The sequence below is a fragment of the Phodopus roborovskii genome, unplaced genomic scaffold (assembly GCF_943737965.1).
Source record: "Phodopus roborovskii unplaced genomic scaffold, PHOROB, whole genome shotgun sequence".
NCBI classification, from domain to species: domain Eukaryota; kingdom Metazoa; phylum Chordata; class Mammalia; order Rodentia; family Cricetidae; genus Phodopus; species Phodopus roborovskii.
The window spans coordinates 26587846-26608075 of record NW_026126541.1 but is presented as its reverse complement, the minus strand read 5'-3'; the positions used below and the strand labels follow the sequence as shown (position 1 = coordinate 26608075).

Below are 20230 nucleotides of genomic sequence, written 5' to 3'. Positions count from 1 at the left end.
TCTAAGACAAATTGAAACCAGCTGATCTATCATGGTAACTTGGTAAGGTCTGGATCTCAGAAATATTTATCCTATCCCTATCAACTCTCTCCTACTTCACAGAATTCAAACTCCTTCAGCTAAGCCTGCAAATGATTCATGGGAGCCGACATGTATAGATTGGGCTTGTAAGTTTTCAAGAAGTATACAAAGTATATATTCATAACCCTTCCCATCCAAGAAATATAAATGGAGATAACCAAGCATTCCCTATCTCCTCTTATGAATTCCGTGTGTTTAGGAAGTAAAGCTTTCCCAGGGACCTTCTGTTATTATGTAACACGTGTCATCCAGCAGTGTTATGTAGTTAAGAGCAGTACAACAGAATCCTCGGCTTTACCAATTATGTCATTACTATTAATTAAAATGCCATTCAGATGGTGTTCTGGTTCTGTTGCCGTCCTGTCCCTGCTGCTCACTCTCCATATGGACTCTGGGGTTGAGTGTTGTGTAACAAGTTTCATTCAATGTTCCCATCCAAGTTATGAATCCTACTGACATCAGAACTATACTGCTCTTTAACATGCTAGAACGGCAGAAGAGCGGCTTTAGACCTGAGTGTGAGACACAACATGGTCCACACGGGAAATAACGTGGCCTTGACCACACTGGCCCTGAAAATACACGAACCCTCTAGGGAAATGTTCTTTACTAATCATGTGAGAATCCTTTTAGAAAAACAAGTCATATTCTCTCTCGGATATTATGAAAACATTTTTTTTTTAAGAATCAACAAACTAGACTTCCATGTATGGACTGTAAATGTCATCCAACTCAGGAAATTAAAAAAAATATTCTGTTTTATATGTATATTGACTTATCCTTTTACAGTTTGATGGTGACAGAGCATCAGGTTTGAACAGTACCAGCGTGAAGTGCCGGCGGCATGTAGAAAAATACAGGAGAGCCACAAGAGCGTGGAAAGTCAGGATAATATCAACGCATTTCATTTCAGTCTGATGAGCCTGCAGTTAGGATTTTCCGGCTGGCCAGGTTGGCTGGGGCTTTGGGAAAGACGGGGTTCTGATTCCTCCATTCAACAGTCACTCACACACACTGTCAGACACACACCTGGGGCGCGTCCAAACTCTATGTACAGTAGGTGGCATATATGAACGTATGTGTATATTTTAAAAATACCTTGGCATCTGACAAAGGCACGAAGGCAACGGATAAGCAGGGAGTCTGGCCCTGAGAAACGTGCACAGCCCCTCAAGAAGTGCCGTGAAAATGAGACATTTCTGAGGATGAGGACAGACATGGCAAGCGGGAGGGGCAGGGGCTGACAGACAATACAGAGACCCGCAGCTTCCCACCACCAGGGCGCCACATGGACCCAGGCGCCTAACCCTGCTTACTGTGGGCTCTTGGGGTAGAAGGGCAGGGTCACGTGGCTGAGATCCTGGATGTCGAAGGCGGTGGGCTCCGCGGAGATCGCCTGGCGCTTCGTGCGCGGTTCACCCTGCAAGGTGCTGGCGCTCTGCTTCTGCGCCTGCTGGGTGGCGGGCCGGATCACAGAGCGGTACTTGTCCAGTTCGTTCTGCAGCTTCTGGATCAGTTCGTCCTTCTGATCCAACTCCAGCTCCAGCTCATCGATGAGAGCATCCCGCTGCCTCAGCTCCTCGATCTTCTCCTGGAGCGCATACTGTAAATCCCGCAGGGTGCCCATGCTCCTCCGGGCTGCCGGGGGCTCCTTCCTGCCGCTGCTCCGCGTCTTGGGGCTTCCTCCCCTCTCGAATCAACTTTCCCTAAAGTCGTCGCTGCCTCGCGAGTGCAAAAGCTTCCTTCGACTTGAGACCAAAGCCAAACCTGGCTTCTGAGCATGCCCAGTCCGCCGCTCCAGCCACCGAGAGTTTCAGTGTGCAGATTCCACTTCTCCGGGTTTAAGGATGAGCAAAACAGGTCCAGCCCAGGATGAACCTGAAAGGCGGTGGGCGCCGCGGTGCCTGGGAGAGCAGAGCCTGAAGGCGCTGTGACCCGCGGGCGGGAGGAAGGGGACTGGGCTTGGAGGAGGCGGCTGCTCAGCTAGGGTCACCAGCGCCGTTTGCCAAAGGAAGCCAGCGATGTGTGTGGGGAGCCTGATAAAGCTCGGGGGCGCTGGGGCTGTGCGGGCGGAGCGAGGCTGGAGCGCTACTTTGGAGGTGGAGAGGTGGGAGGGAGAGGACCCAAAGCGAACTGGAGAGGCGTCAGCGGGCTCAGGCTCCAGAATGTGGGGCTAGGTTCCTGTCGACCAAGGAAGGCAGCAGGGACTATGCATGCTAACAGCTCTGACTTCTGTAGGGATTGTGACCACTGCCTCACAGAGGAAAGCGGTGTAACTGAGCTCTGGCGTCCCTCAAGCCACCTCTCCCACCGGGAGCGCCTCACACAGGTGTCTTAAGGCTTGCAAAGAAACTTGCCTCTCTGAAGGTGAGAGCTGTGGTGCCTGGGAGGGATTCCCCAGGCATCTAGGAGCCTTTGGGGAAGGTTAGGGTTGGGGTATCTGACTCCCCCCAACCAAGCCTCCCACTCTTTTATTCTCCCCTTTTTCTGCACCAGTCAAACTCAGATAAATGAATTTTTCTAGGGGCAAAGGCCAAACCCCAAAGGAATTTGGGCCTGAGAAGGCCTCTAAGCTGCTGCCTGGCTAGCATCAGTTGAGGCCTGGCTTCTTCCATTTGCTGGATTTGGTGAAGTGGGTGGGGGCTTAAATATCACAGCAGAGTTTCAAAACATTCTTACAGAAAGAGAACATATCTTTTCAATGTTACTTATGTGGCTGCCCCACAGTTAATGGAGGATCTTTGCTAACTTTGGAGAAGAGGTAAAATCGAAAACTGATGGGAAAACTACAGGAACTGTAACTTCACTGTACTACCTTTCTCTCTCTCTCTCTCTCTCTCTCTCTCTCTCTCTCTCTCTCTCTCTCTCTCTCTCTCTCTCTCTCTCGCTCGCTCGCTCGCTCTCCACCACCACCTTCACCAGCAAGACCTCGTAGTGTGGGCAAAAATTCTGGTAGGGAGGTGGCAATCTATCAGTCCAAGAATTGGTCTCTCATCTTGGGAACACTTATTTAGAATGCACAAAATATTTATTTAATGCTTATATAAGTGCCTAATAGTTAATTAAACCTTCATCAGTTCTTCCAAATTTATTGTTTTTTTTTTAAATTAGTAGCTTTAGTTTACTGTTCTCCCACACTGTGTTATAATTCTCAGTGTTCTATCTGTCCACCCTTTAACACTTAAACAAAAGAGATGGAAAATAAATTAAACCCAAATTGCAGTATACAACTACTGCCTGGAATCTCAGATTAGCCAAGGACACAAATCTATCTTCAAAAAATGCTCACTTATTTCTTTAAACACATAGTTTTCTGTATCTGAGCTTTGAAAAAAAACAAGAAAAAGAGGAAAAGAAAGTTTAGCCACTTGCATATCAGCAAGCTTTTTCTTTTCTTCATTATTTCCTTCCTTTCTTTCTTAATTTCAAGTATGCTTCTTGGTAATTGGAAGTGCAAATGAAAGGGATATGCAACCCTACACATTTTTCTCAAAGACTGTGATTTAATTCTCTCTACAGATGACGTCGTGTTCATTCTTTCCAACAGGAAGATTTGAAGTACATTTGCTTCAGAATGCAATATGGAAAGTGCAGAGGTCATGAAACATTTTCAAAAGATAGCAGTAAATAAGAGTTACTGCTGTTTTCCTTAAAAGTCAACTGAGCGGAAGTACTGTGACTTTGTATGACTGATGGCACCCTTGAGCAGCTTTCTTCTGGAACAATCTCCTCTCCCAGGCAAAAGTCCAGAATTTTAGTTAACCTGTGGAAATGCTCTACTTCCCTGGGAAAAATATTTCATGCTATTTTTTTCTTATAGATTTATTTGGGAGTCTGTAGAGCCGGGAGTTTACATCTAAAAATGTATAATAAGCAGTGAGTGAGAAAACTTTGTTTACAGTGTCTCTTGAGGCTTAGATGAGGTGACTCAATGTCTCACCGCAGAAGAGAAGGAACATGCTGCCTTGTGTGTACAAACCTTGTCTACAAGGAAAAGAAGGGAAGAAAAAAGTAGCAAATTGTTCCCTGCCCCTCAAAAAGTATGTTTAAAACAGCACTTAAGCCATAAGTATTCAAGATTTTTATCAAAGTGAGATATTTTTTTCCAATACTTAACTGCATACTTTTCTTAAGTGAGAGAACTACCCACAAACTATAGCATGAATGCCGGCCACAGTCGCATTTAAAATAAAATGCTCAAAATTCAAAAAGTGTTCCGGGATGGGTCTGACGTTACAAATCAGAGATCTGCTGCAAGAAACGCAAAGAAAGGGAATGCTTGAAAAGAGCTGACGATTTCAAACGACTAACACTTTGAAAGGGGCTCAAGGCACAGAATATATTGTTACATTTTCCTTTATTACAGAGAATATTGAATCTCTCCCAAGACTTTTATAACTTTGTGCAACACTTAGAATTCTGAGATTTTCTTTGTAATTAATAAGATCGTGATAAATATTATACATTGATTTTTTTTTGAGGGATTGCACATACCATTGTGCAACTCACAGGTGTTCTTTCCTTCCACTACAGGAGTCCTGGGGGTTTGAACTCAGTTCCTTGGGTTTAACATGTGCCTTTACCCACTAAAACATCTCACTGGCTCTCAAATATATGCTTTAACTAATTTGTTGAAGCATGTTTTTGACTGGTTGTTTAGATTGTAAGTGATAAGATTTTGTTTTGGTTTTGTATTGTTCTTGACCAATGCTGGAAATAAATTTTATTTGAGAAACCAAGGTCCTGAAGTTATTTTTCAACAGATGAATTATTTTTACTCTGCATCCATGGTAAATTTTTAAAAATACATATTCTTTGAATTATGCTCATTTGTGTGTGTGACTATCATTATATACACATGGGCGCAGAGATTCTCAGTAGTCAGAAGTTGCCCAGTCCCCTGAAGCTGGAGTTTAAGGTGGTTGTGAGCTGCTGTATATAGGTGTCATTTTTTTTTTTTTTGGTTTATTGCTTTTATAGAAACAATTAACATTCATTTTCTATAAATTAAGCACAATTACTCTTTTCTTTCTCACTCATAGAATTAAATTAGTCATATGATTGCATTGGAGAAGGATATTTGATTATAAAGAATCTACATTTGGGGCTAGGGAGATGACTCAGAGGTTAAGTTCAGTGGCTGCTCTTTCAGGGGACATGTGTTCAATTTTCAGCACCCACACAGTAGCTTGCAATGATCTGAGGCCCTCTTCTATTCTCCATGGGTACCAGGCATATACACAGTGTACACACATACATGTAGGCAAAACACATACAGGCATAAAATAAAATAAAAATTGAAATAAAATTTTGAGTATATATTTAAATAGCTATCAGCAACTTCTAATGGTTGGACTCTTAAAGTCATGTTGCTTCAAATGGTAAGTTCTGCATGGGAAAGAGGAGAAGAGAAAAGAAAAGAAAGGGCATTGGTGATGTAAACTTCCTTCAGTGACTTGGAAAGCATAAGTACTGCACTGAAATTGCTAATGTGCTTAGCACTTAATACTGAATTAGTGTCATGCCTGATGTTAGCTGAAATGTATCCTCATAGTTGATGGCTCAAAATGGTGGTAAGTTATTGTTGGACCTTAGGCTAGAGCAGTCTTTATTAAAACCTAGGCACTAACAGAATGAATGCTCTTTACGAACTCATTAGTAAGCTGTACATTTTTTTTAATGCCAGAAGGAGAAGATTTTAAGAGAAAAGGGTTTGTATCCTTCACAAATGTAAATAGTAAAATGGATAAAAGTTAATTTAAAATACTTTTTAAGTCCCATACATGCTTGTAATCCCAGCACTTGAGAGATACGGCACAAGGACCTTTTGTTCACAACTAACCTGAAACATAAAGTGAAATGATCTCCAAAAAAAACGAAAGGATTAGTTCAGAAACACTTTCTTTAATTTTTTCAAGTATTTGTTTAATTTTTTCTGTGTGTGTGTTTTGCTTACACACACACACACACACACACAGAGAGAGAGAGAGAGAGAGAGTACCATATGCATATACAATGCCTACAGAAGGACCTCAGATACCTTGGAACCGAGGCTATGGTGGTTGTGAGCCACACTGTGAAAACTGAGAACCAGCCTCAATCCTCTGCAAGAGGAGCAAGTGCTCTAAAGCTCTGAGCCATCTCTCTAGCCCTTCTTTGCAACATCCAACTGTCTCCCATTCACGATTAATGAATTACACTTTCCATTTCAGTGGTTCTGGCTTATGAAATCTACATACTTTCCTAATTTAAAGTATTAAGATTTTCCACAAAATATTCTAAAATATCTGCTGTTAGTCCTTAACCGGCAGTGCCCACGTGTGCTTCCACGAGGGCCTGTTATCTTACTGGAAAATCCGAACTTTAAATTGTGTGTTTCATCAAATATCCCTGTGGGATATAGTTCCTTGTAATTACTAGTGAACTTTGTCTATTTTGTTCTTTAAAATAAGAATTTTAGCTTTCATATTATGAGTTTAGAGGCTCTTAGAAATATGTTTTAACTGTTATAATTTTGGAAACTCTAAGAATTCCTGTGGTACTGACTTATTGTCCCAGAATCTCAAAAAGTAACATGTCAGGAATTTTAAAACAAAAGGAAACTTCTTTGTTTTTTTTTTTTTTTTCTTTTTCTTTTTTTTTTTTTTTTTTTTTTTTTTTTTTACTGTATGATATAACTCCAAATTATGTCATGATGATGAATATCTTGTGCTTTTAAATTTTAACAAAGCAGAGTTGGTATCACGTGACCTAGAAGAGCATATCTCTGTGGTTAGTATTTTCCCTTCATCGTTACTTTTATTTTAATTTGTCCTTAACGGCTGGCAGGAATTGGCTAACCTTCTCCTAGATGTTTTGTCTGTCTGAATTTAAAGTAAAGAAAATCTACTTTTTACTAGTGAAAACATTGCCATTATTAAGGTGGGAAAGTACTGAAGATGGACAATAGGAAGTAAAATAGGCCAGCGATTTAATATTTGATCAGTATGTAAAATGACTGAATTAAGCCAAGAGAATTTCCTGTAATTGTAAAAGAGGAAATCGAGGAAGAATGATTACAGACAAAACACACTTCGTCAGAAACTCCAAAGCTATTTTTACTCTCATTAACTTAACAGGTGGGCACGTGCCCCTTCACTTCAGATTAAGGAAATTTTAATACTGTGACTTTCATATAGTCATCTCAGATGCATGTTCATAAATCCATCTTTCTATTGAGAAGCAAATGAAGCACTAAGCTGCTAAAATGAATGGACATCATTCCATTTCAGAGGCAAGATAAATACCTGATGCTTATGAGAGTATCACTCTTGGGACAGGGTGGAAGCTAGATCTCATAAGATGCGTGAATTTGCAATTTGCAACATATCTTAACAAACTATAAATACCAGCTACCTTCCCTAACAACACATTTAGAAAATATTCAATATTTAATAACCCCTTTCTGATCTAGTTTGTATCTTGAAGACTTCATTTTGGCAAAGCACAGGCATTTAATCTGATACACGAAGAATGTACAAGACAAATATGTAAACATCTACTAAAGCCAGGGTTGGAAATAAGGCTCAGCTATTAAAGTACTCTCCAGACATGCATGGAGATCCAAGTTTGGATCTCCAGCGCCTACATCCAATGTCATGAAAACCTGTGCAGGCCAGTCATCGCTGCCCTGGGGAAGTGGGAACAGAAGGATCCCTGGGGCTTGATATCCAATTGGTCTTGCACAATCTTTACTCACTCTGTGACCCTCAGGCTCATTGAGACACAGTGCCTTAAAAAACAAGGTGGATGGTCGTGCAGTGGTGAGGCAAGCTTTTAATCCCAGCATTCCAGAGGAAGGGGCAGGCAGATCTCTATGAATTCGAGGCCAGCCTGGTCTACAAAGCTAGCTCCAGAATATCTAGAGATGTTACACAGAGAAACTCTGTCTTGTAAAACAAAAAACAAACAAACAAAAAGGTGGAGGACAATAGAGGCAATAGAGGAAGACATTACCCTGCACATGCACCCACACACAAACATACACACATCCATAAACACAGGCACATGTGTATAATTCCTGTCGCAAATAAAGAGTACCCCAAACAGCAATATGCATTGCCTAGCTTCAATGTGCCAAAAGAATAAACAAGAGGTGTTTTTTTTTCACTCTTTTGTATTTTTTGCAGTATATTCAGTGTCTGTCTTGAATCATTTCATTATGTAAGAATGTTTTTCCTCGAAGGTCAGACTTAGGGAGTTAATGTGGAAAATTCATCCAAGTTTTCCATAGAATATAATGCAGTCAAAATTCAATCTTCCTTAGGAACACATCGACTCTGACTATCCTCCTATTTTAAGTGGGAATGATGACAGATGAAGCTTCATAACACTTTACTCACAGAATGATAAAAGTAATGCTGCTTGCTAGGAAAATAGAGAACTTTGAGAAATGTCTGTGTTTTCAACTTTGCACAGACATGAACCTGCCTCTGTGGGCAACAGGAGGATCCTCTCAGAAGGCAGGCAGATGCCCAATTTAATTGTATTCTGTATTCACCTTCTGGTTTCATTTACTGACACTCACACACACACACACACACACACACACACACACACACACACACACACACAACACATGAATGCTCACAATACCAGGAGGTTGAGGCAGGAGGATCCAGAGTCCATTCTTGGCTAGACATTTCTTCGAAATTAAAACAAGAATGGCAGTAACATCTGCTGTGATTGGACACCCCACAACTCCCCTCCTTTTGAAGAAAAAGGGGTGCCTTCGGTCTTTATTAATGATGTTTATCATGGGATTTTATCTAGAATGAGCATCAAGACTGTTCAACTCACTATCTTAGTTTCTATTCTGGAGAAACCAAGAGGCAAGGAAATGGGAAAACACCCTATTCAAGTCTAGAACTAGTCCCCAGTTTTCAGCACAGTGAGAATTCTGCATTTGATTTTTAAAGAAAGTAGTGAATTGTATGCAATTACACATTTATTCCCATTTCTCACAAATAATCGTGGTGACACTCAAAATAATTAATATTTTAAGTATTGAGATAGACTGAGTGGGAACCCATTATGTAAACAAGACTGCCCTCAAACACTTGGTCTTCCTGCCTCCACCTTCTCAGCAATAAAGTTACAAGAATGGGTCATGGCAAGAATGGGTCAATTGAATGACCCGTGTCACACTCATCAAAGGTGTTCTTTCTTAAACAAAATTCTTATGAGAACTCACTTGTCTTATGTGTTTCTGTACATTATTTTAGCACAGGTAGGAATATAGTGTCTCTTTTTTATCTGTATCTTTGATTTTGGTACCCCTAAATTATCATCAGTGTTACATGGATGACAAACCACCATCTTCCAGTGCTATGTGAAAGCAAAACATATTCTTTCACCATATTTATCTATTAATGTTTTAGGTTACTATACAAAGTGATGGGCTTCATAATGGTCATTTTATAAATATGTATAATTCATTATATTTTGTCCTCATCCCTTCAATTACTGCTGTCCCCCATGCTGACTGTCCCTCTGCTGCTAGTACTATCCTTTCTGCTATACTCCAGCTTTCTGATTTCTTGTCACATGCATACATGACTCAATTTCCACCACCTACCTTAAGATCTCTTCCTCCCCTCTATGATCTGCTTCCTAGCTTCATATATCTCTCTCTCCCTCATAACACACACACACACACACACAAGTGTGTGTGAGCACATGTGTGAAATATATATGATACCACATAAATAAAAATATGTATCATGTGTTGAGATATCATTTATGATTTATTAAAGCTTACCTGAGGAATCAAAAAGCATAGTCAGTCACAAATTACAGAAGCCAGGCACACACCTTTAATCCCAGAAGCCAGAAGCTAGGAGGTGGTGGTACACACCTTTAGTCCTAGGACTCAGGATTAAAAGGTAGACAGATCTCTGTGAGTCCAAGTCTTATTTCACCTAATCTGTTAATAGGTATCTAAGCTGGATATTGAGAAAAGGACAGCTATACACATGGATGCTTGAGTATCTGTGTGTTTTGATGTCTCAGAATACTCTGGGTATACAATGAGTGGTGGTATAACTGGGCCATGTGATAGTTCTAGATTGAGTTTGTTGAGAACCCTCTATAGTTATTTCCACAGTGGTGTACTCTTTTACGCTCCCACCAACAATGAATAAATAGCTCTAATTCTCCGCATGCCAGTATTTCTTGTATTTGCTTTGTTTCATGTTAGCCGTTCTGACTAAGAGAGAATCTTCAGTCTCAGTTTGTGTTACTGTGAGAACATGAAAGAATTTTCAGTTACTTAATGGACATTATATTTCTTCTTTGGTGAACCGTTTGTTTGCTCCCATGCCTGTTTTTTGACTGGGTAATGATTTTGGTGAAACATTTTTGCAGTTCTTTATATATCCTAGATATTTACCTCTCTAATGTATAGTTGGCATTGTTTTTTGTTTGTTTTTTGTTTTTTGGGGGGGAGGGTTGTATTCTATAGGTGGTATCTTCACTCTGTGATTGTTTCTTTGGCTTCATAGAAGCCTTTTGATTTCATATAATCCCATTTATGAAGCCTTGAGATTATTTGCAGTTGATGCAGTATTTGTATTGGTGCTGAGTTTTTACTTGGCTTTTCTAGCATTACTATACACAGAAACTTGGTTTGGTTCACATGAAAATCCTATCTTACTTCTCTTAGTAAATAAAAGTTGTTGGGAAAATGTAGACCACTTCAATCTGCTGTAGACAATAAAGAATAGATTTTTTAAGTCTTTGAAATGTCTTCTTAGTTCTTTAAATTACAGTCAGCATCTTGTGCTACTATGTGATGTCTGATGATGTGAAAAAATGCAGTGTGTGCCTGTGCCTGTGTCCCACAGTGTGCTTGACGGACAAACCCACAACACTGTGGGGAAAAAGACAAAAAGCTGCTCCCCTGACTGTTCCACACTCTGGTAAAAGCTGATAGACAAAGGAGGCAGATGCACACAAATTATTTCTACTTCACCCTCCTGGGCAAAGATATTTACAGGGAATAGGCATCCTGATGGCTTTTTATTCCTCATTAGATACAACCCAACCCTCTGCCCATTACAAAGTCTTTAAAGTCATTGAACATAAAAGATCATTATTACAAGAGAAATCAAGTTTGTTTCACACATTCAGGAAATGGATTGCAGCACCCTACAAGTTCTATGAAGGCATCAAGAACTCCTTACTCACATGTTATGAGTTGCTTGAATCCCTGCAATTATATGACTGATAGTGAGTCATTAATATTTTTAAAGAACTATTTTTAAATATATGAAAATGATGTTCACCAAAAATAATACAGAAAATGAATGTTTCAGATCTAATGTGACGCCTCATGGCTTGCATTCCTATGCTGACTGTATAAAAGTTCATTGAGTTGTATAAACTTTGGGCCTCGTTAATTTGGACTTGTAATGTTTTTACTTACGAGTAAGTTTTCCTATAATGAAGTCTATAAAATTAAAACGTTTTTCAATATTTATTGGGCTACTCTGGCTCTGTAATACTCAGCTGCCAAAAGGAAACCCAGACAACCTAATACAAGCTCTAAGCACCTCCCCTGCTTGTGAGATTCCCTTATGGCTTCTGCTTCTACAGTAGTGTCTGCGATCAGAGCATGAAGTCTGGGTACCACAAACACCATCAAATACCAACCTATCCTCTTACAACCACAATTTTCCCAATAGATAACTACAACCAGTTTCATGAGAGCAAAACAGGAGTATAGGAGTTGTACTGCCATTCAAGCTACCATCAAACGATAACTCTTTAAAATGAGGCTGTGCTGAGAATAGATTAAAGAAAAAAATGATATGATCTTAAAATCAAGATTAAAGAAAAAAATGATATGATCTTAAAATCAAAAGAGTAACTGTTTAACCTTTAATTATATAATTCTTATATTGACCCTTTTAGTTTTCAAGTGCCCAAGCACCGAGCAATTTCATCTTAATATTTCCATGTTTTTCAATAGTATTTCTCTTCTCTCCCAAGAAATGCCTTTCCTACTTCTTTTTCGCTTCAAATCCAGCCTCAATCACCACCAGCCATCTTTTGATTCAATAACTTGATAATTTCATTCTTCAGTTCTTCCTTTAGATAGTTCTTCCAATAATCCTTCTGAGCCATTCCATATTTTTCCCTACATTTGCACTTACCATTATTTATGAGCATATAGTATGTGAATATTTATTCAATAAGCAACTTCACCTATTAAACAGAAAATTCCTGAAAACATGGATCTCTGCCTGTTTGTTCGTCAGCATCTAGCATGAGGAGATCCTAACTATATATTTGTCAATTGAACTGAGAAAATAAAGAAAAGAATAAAAGCATGGAAACCAATACCATCTATCAAAAAAGGTGGGCAGAGAGACATTTTTTCTGTATATGGTGAAATGTATGATAAATGATATCTATCAAAGGCTTAGTTTAAGCCATTCTGTGACTAATAAACCACATATATTAGGACCTTAATTTATTTCTCATTTTGAAAATAAAAATCTCAGACATCACTTGTTGGACTACAGAACTATCCACTTAAGATATGTGCATAACTATGGTTTCTTCCCATTACTTTGGAATTTTTCTACAAAATAATGCTTCTTCATATCCAACCATTTCTTCAGATTACAGCAAGACAACTCTCCACCACACTTTGGATCACCATGATCTCATATTTCTTGTTAGGCTGATGGCACACTACCTTCATGGTCTTACCAGTACCTTCATGGCATAGCCATTGAGTAATACCAATCTTATTTCTCCCACAGTTCCATCCTCCTTCAAAGGCTATGTAGGAGTTAGTCTCACTGAAGTAGTCCTTCTTGACATGCACCACTTTCCAAAACCTACTATGTCATATGATATTGTTTTGGAAGCAGGGACTTCCCATTATCAGACTAGTTACCTCAGTGATCAGTAACCAAGCCATGGGCCCTATGAGATCATTTCCTTTATAACACCTTTGGAAGTTCAGAATGGAGAAAACTCCTAAGCAAACATATTTACAAGAAGGAAATGTATCTCTCCAAATATTTTTCATTCCCCATTGATTTTTGAAATACAGGGGAGACAGGAGGTGGGGTGCAGAGCTGGGAGAAATGGAAGGAGGGGAAACTATGGTCTGGATATATTGTATGAAAAAAAGGAATCACTTTTCAATAAAAATGGACTTTTATTGAAATCTCCACTTTTTCAGTCTGGCCTGGGCCATCTCAACTAGTGATCTGTCTCTTTATTTGACTCTATAATATCAGATTTCTCCCTCCCAATAAAATAATAATCTTAACACCATTATCAACTGAACATTGATGTCTTTGAGTGTTGGTGATAGCTGTAAAGCTGTAACACCGTGTTAAATAGACATTCAATTTAATCAAATAAAAATTAAATACTTTGCAGATATTAAACAAGTAGTGTTTCTTAGGTCAAAAGTTTTCTAATCATTTTTAAAAGTGAGAAAGAGGCTTATAAAATTCTTCAATTTTATTATACTTATCTATGAGAGAGCAATCTGGGGACAATCCTTAAAGGCTTTCACACTTAAACCCCACATGTCTCTATAATGAAGTTTAAATACAAACATATATATTTGCCTTACTGTTTAAGTGGAAATGTCAGTTTTGGGCTTGCAAGTGTGAGAAACTTCTGCATCATTGGAAAAAGCTGAGAGGAAACAACTTGTTGAATATAAGAAACTCTTAGCATCATATCCTTTTAGGTGGGGGCCTTCTGACAGATGCAGCTATCAATGTACATTTTCTTTTTTAAAGCAACATTTGAAAAGAGGGAAATACACATGAATAATAATATTTAGTTGCTAAGAAATAAATTATCTTTTGAATCTATAACATCTATCTATACTTTCCTAAATAGAAAACATAATCTTTATTCATTTTTGTTTAATTTCTCATTAAGATATGCCACTTTTAAAGTACAAAATTAAAGTATTACATGATTTTAAATGTATATTTATTTATACAGTACATTTTAAATACACTTCCATAAAAAGTATATAGCAAACAGTACATTCTCCATATTTTTGTTAGCCACTACATAACTAATTTCTAACAGCCAAAATACAGAACTAAGGTACAATTGCACCCTCTACTGTCCAAATTTTCTATTCCACATCAAGCAAAGCCCTGCATATTTGTTTCAAAGGTTCATCAAACAAGGAATAGGCAAATCACAATAGTTTGCTTTTGACATTAATTGAAATGTGCTGAAAACTCAAGATATGGCTCCTAAATTTTCTTCAGTGATGCGATAAAAAAAAACTTCATTTATATAGTTAGCTGTGCAAAAAAACTGGTTTCTGAGGTGAGTAGGTGATATAGCTCAAAGCATTGCCACTTTACAACCTTACTGATGACACCAACATTGATCTAAACAGGGAGAGACTTCAGTTCATTAAAGTCAAAAATTTGAATGTGTTTGTAACACTTTACTGAGTTTTCTCATTTTTTTTTTCAGTTAAATAGCAGGGAAAAATGGTTAGTCTCTAAAACTATTATTGACATTTTAGAAAATTGGGGTTTTGGTTCCTTTTCTTATTCTCAATATTTAACATGCCTAAGTCTAGGATAATAGCCTGTTTGCATTTTTCTCTTAATTAGGCTTTTTAAAATTCAAAATAAATAGTTATTCAGATTTTATCAATTTTTTCTGATAATGGGTTTGTGTTGATGAAACACACACACACACACACACCAAGGAAAAACAAAAGATGTACAAGGAGTCAAATTGAAGCACCGGAATACTGGCAAATAGCAAGGCGTTGAGGGGTTAATATCACAGAGAAGGAGGGGCTCTGAAAGGTGAGCTAAGTGGGCCCAGTTCCCACTAGGTACCATTCACCCTTACAAAACACCCAGAAACCACTAAGATGCTGAGCACAGTCCCTAAAGGGCAACTACACAGACAAATGACAGCTCCAATGCTTTAAGGGTCCTAAATGTTCACCCATGAAAAAAATCTGTCCCCATTAAACTGGCCTCCCTAGATCTCTCTGTATCTGCTCAGTCCATATCTGGGTCAAGATGAAGCACCCCACTCTCCCTGCCTATTAAGAGAAAGAAGAGATCCTCCAGAAGAAAAGGCACAGCGTCCAGAGTTAACCCATCTCTATGATTTTTCACAAGCAGGAAAGGTTCAATCAAACCAGTCGCATATTCAACTCAGTTACCAGAAACAAACAAATGAAAAAAATAAATCCAGTAGAAGCAGTGTGTCAAAGAAACTGAGGCTATATTTGTCTAAGTTTAAAGTCATTGTGAAAAATATGTTTGAAGGGTGAGATCAAAATGTTGGTAATTTTAGTGGATAAAAGCAAATTATGAAAAATTACATTGAAATTTTAGAACTGGTAAAAGAACATCAACTGTTATAAAGTTTAGCAGTTGAAAACCGGATAGGTAAATTAGAAGGGGAGAAAGCAAATTACTATACTAAATGGAGAGCAGGGACAACTGTGGTAATACACTCCTGCAATCCCAATACTCGGGAGGCTGAGGCAAGAGGATTGTCATGAGTTGAGGACATCCTGGGCTACATAGTGGATTTCAGATTAGCCTTGGCTACATAATGCGATTTTTTTTCATCTAAAAGATAAGTACAAAAATAGAAATAGGAAAAAATAATTCAGAAACAGAATTCAATAAAAGAACTATGAAAGGCAATGTCATGGGAAATGGCTAACCTATATATAATTAGAGTACCAAAATAAACTGGACAGAAAAGAACAGAGAGAAGGCAAAACCTGAAGGCATCCCTACTGGGGATGCTCCAAAACATATTAAAAATTGCAAGCACAGATCAAACACTGTAAGCCACTTGTACTATAAATACAAAACACAGATACGTACATGTATATGTTCACACACAGACAAGGAGTTAGAAAGGAAAAGGGGGCGGTGCTAAGAATAGGGGTAGAGACAGATACAAAAAGAGACACCGTAGTAATACTGCTTGCTATCAAAAAGAGAGCAAACTCCTGACAGATGAAAATACCCATTGGCTTCAACGAAGAAACAATGAAATGATAGATAGCTTTTTGAACAAAAGAACGGAAGCTGTAAGGCGATGGAACAGAACCCTCAAAGTGTCAACAGAAATGAAACTACCAGGGATCTGTATATGACAAGACTATGCTTTGACAATAAAATCAAATACATTTCCCAAGTAAACCTAGAGAATTTGTTAGCAAACCATCAACACTAACAGAGACACTAGGGGGCATTCCTTGGGTAGAAAGGATTGGCATACAAAAAAAAGCATGTGATTTAAGAAAGAAAAGTATCATAGGAAGACAACCATGGGTTAAATCTATACAAGTCATCAGTTCACGGGACAGTAGCAACACTTTACAACAGTAATCTAAGAAACAGTAGCAAGTGTTACCTGCTCCTTGCACTCTCTAAATAATAAAACTGGCATTTCATTTCTACTTTTACTAATTTTGTGGTGTACTACAAGATGGAATCTCCTGGGTAACCACCTCAATAAAACACAAAGCATATGTAATGACAAAAGAAGAGAGACCTGACTGTTCAAGACAGATGACTAATTAAAAAGGAAGAAAATAAGAAGTAAAAAACAACATTAAAACAGGAAACACAGATCACTATACTACATCCAAGTCAAATGTATTAGTAAAACTACTGTAAATAGATGAAACACTAGACAAAAGCTGATCGAATTAAAATTTAACACCTATATACAACATCAAAGATAGAATTTTAAGGAAATAGAAAGATGAGTTAAAAGTGGGGGAGGCATAACTAAATGCAAACACAAGGAAAGCTGGCATGTTGAAGCAACAAGGAGGGATTTAAGGGGAAAAAACATCTCACTGCATTAATTAGTTTAATGAAAACAATTATAACACACATTATATACACTGGGTAACAGCCTCAAAATATGAAGGAAATTTTTGTAGTACTAGGAATAGTCAGACACGTGTGTCATCTTATTAGATTGTAATTAAACTGTTGGAGTAACTCAGGAAACTAACAGAAAAGTATCCAGGGTATAGACAATTCAAGCCATAAACAGGATCCATGACCTAACTTAAACATTAGAACTTTGCAGCCCCCAAGTGTAGAATATGCTACTTTGTACTATGTACAAAGTACATAGGCAATATAAAATCATATGTTAAGCCATAAAACAAGTATCAATAAATTTAAAGGACTGAGAAAATGTCTTCTTGTAGAAGAATTAAACAGGAAATCAGTAATAATGTTTATCTAAATGAACACAAAATAATATACAGAGTCCATTCATTATTTCAGAGTCTTTAAAATTTGAATCATTAAGAAAGGTAACTCAGGAACACACAGGCACACAATCTGAAACAAAATTTACACTTCATGGCAAAATGAATGATTCCACCTATAAATATGGCATCACAAAAGAAATAAATTCCCACAATATCATTTCTGTTCATCATTTTAATTAAGGTTCTGAATCCCAGAACAAAATAAGGAAAATAAAAGTGCTTAAACATTAGAAAATATTACATAATTATATACCTAGCAGTATAAATAAACCACTAAGTGAATTTGTTTGGCAAGGTTAGTAGATGCAGAGCTAATAATTTAGAGTTTTATAATCATATTTCTTTGCCAAGAACAAGAAAATAGCAGTAGTTGTATACTGATAAACAAATCCATCAGTACATTAGAGTTCCCTGAGCTATGCATACACATGCCATTTGATTTACAACCAACGTGACACTATATAAATAAAATCTTTTCAATAAACAGTGCTTCGACAACTAAATATATAGGTTTTAAAAATAAACCTTGGGTCTTTCATGTCATCTAAAAAATTCAATCCATGTGAATTATAGATGTAAATATGAGAGATAAACTGGTAAATCTTTTGAGGCATAACACAGGAAAGTGTATTCACTAACAATGAGTGAGTAAGGGTGTTTGAAGCAACAAACAAATGGTATTTATCCTAAGGGGAAAAGACCAGTCAGGGTGAATGTATATCATTATACATAGGACATATGACACCAAGTTGAACTCTATTGTAGCCTGCAGATTTAAGGTCATGAGAACATGGCAATGTACTTAAATACACGCATTCAAATATCTTTTGGAGAGAAATGTTGGTATTGCCAGAGGCTTATTCATGTGCAACCTAAAGATATATAAGAAATAAGAAATATCTTTAATTTTAGTTAATTTTTTTAATTTAAAAATGCTCTAAAATTGATTTATATTTTGAAAGAAAAAAAAAAAGGGATTGCCAACAGTAATACCAGGAGTCAAAAGACAAAACTGAAAGGACTAAAAATAATTTTATATATGTTCAATATGCAAAAAGCTTCTTATATAGAGAATATGTGTAGACATCCCCAAACTCAGAACTAAGACAATTATGTAGATCAGTCAGCTGAATACTTGAATAGATATTTCATTAAAAATGAAATTCGGTTTGTAAGCATAAAAAATTAGTCATTCCGCTAATCATTAGGGAAACATAAACTAAAACCACAATTTATACACTTATCAAAATGGCTAACCATGAATAGCTCACAGCAAATATTGGCTTATTAACTGTGGTACTGTGTGCCTGGTAAGAAGTTTAACAGTTAGAATAACCCCTTGAGAAGTCTTAGGAGGTAACATATACTTAATTTCATATGCTGAAATCTTATACTCTATAAACTCATATGCAAAGGATATGTTAAAGAAAATTACAAATATATTGTGACCAAACAAAGCATGTGAAAATGGTTGAAGCAGAATGATCCATCATATCTTAAATTGAGAACAACACAAATGTCCGTCAACATGAGAAAAGATACACGTAATAAAATGCAAATGACAAGACAAACTAGTGAATATTGCCATAAGTAATGACAGCAAACTCACAAACAATACTCAGTGAAATGAACTAAACACAAATGAGTATATATTACATGGATAATGAAAACTCATGTCAAAAATGATAATTTTTGTAAAGGAAAATGTAGCTGGCTATCTGACGATGATGGGGGGGGCGCTTCTGGGTGCTGCCAAAGTTCTGCTTCTTAATCCAAGTTTCAGCTATACTGGTGTATTTAAACATTAACTAATTAAAATACTTTCCATTTCATGACATTTTCATCAGATATCTTATAGTTTAGTAAGAATAATTAAAAGACCTCCCTCCCTCCTTCCCTCCCTTTTGCCCTCTTTGCCCTCTCCCATGCACTCTAAACACCCTCCCCTCCCAACCCCCCACCACAATACCATATGTAGGGGAATGCCATCCAGTTGGGGTCATGTAGATCTGACAGGTCCTGTGAAGTAGGGACTAGGGCTTCTCTCCTATCTCTAGAATAAGGCAGTTATCCCTCCATGGGTGATATGTTTGCAAAGTCCTTTTGTGCACCAGAGATACATCCTGGCTCCACTGTCTGAGGTCCCTTAGACTGCTCAGACCTTCTGGCTGAGACCCATATTCAGGGGCGCCTGAGTCAGTCCCATGCTGGCTTCCCAGCTATCAGTCTAGTGGCCCTTAGCTCCTCCTTGTTCAGGCAAGCTGTCTCTATGTACTTCTAACGCATGGTCTTGTCCTCTCCATCTGCTTCTGGGTTCTAGTTCGACTCAGTGTTTATGTATGGGTGTTTGCTCCTGTTTTCAACAGGCATTAGTTGAGGACTCCATGGAAAAGTTAGTTGTTGATCTCACTCTCCGGGAAGGGCATTTATGATAGCCTTTCCACGGAAGCTGAGATTGTTAGTTGGAGGGCTGGAGGGGAGGGAGGGAGGAAGGGAGAGGGAACTGGGATCGACGTGTAAAATAATAAATTTAAAAAAAAAAAAAAAAAAAAAAAAAACGCTTTGACTCCAAAATTTAAGTTGAAGAACAAGTTACTGGGGAAAAGTATTTCTATTTTTGTTTCCACAGAAAATGAAAAGATGTGGATTCCTTACAGACTAATGTGGTTTGATCACACCAGACCGCCTGAAACAGAGTACAAGCTGATCCTACATTACAAACAGCTGGACAAAACAGCCCTACAGACTACAGCTAGGATATCTGAATCTTCTTCGAATCCCCCAAGACAGCGCCCCTTACCAGCAGGAAGTAGTTTGGAAAGAACGACG

At 37.9% G+C, this 20230-nt stretch overlaps 1 protein-coding gene across 2 annotated transcripts in view; it reads right to left on the bottom strand.

Annotated features, from left to right (window-relative positions):
* Prkg1 (protein kinase cGMP-dependent 1) overlaps positions 1–20230 on the bottom strand; it is a 1151895-nt gene that overhangs the window by 1069087 nt on the left and 62578 nt on the right. The window contains exon 1 of one of the 2 annotated variants that reach the window (XM_051199946.1): positions 1398–2415. The exons of the other annotated variant lie outside the window; for it this stretch is intronic. Coding sequence (XP_051055903.1) covers positions 1398–1708 — 311 coding nt within the window. The 5' untranslated portion in view covers positions 1709–2415. Of the gene's footprint in view, positions 1–1397; positions 2416–20230 lie in introns of those variants that run through there. 2 annotated transcript variants of the gene reach the window in all.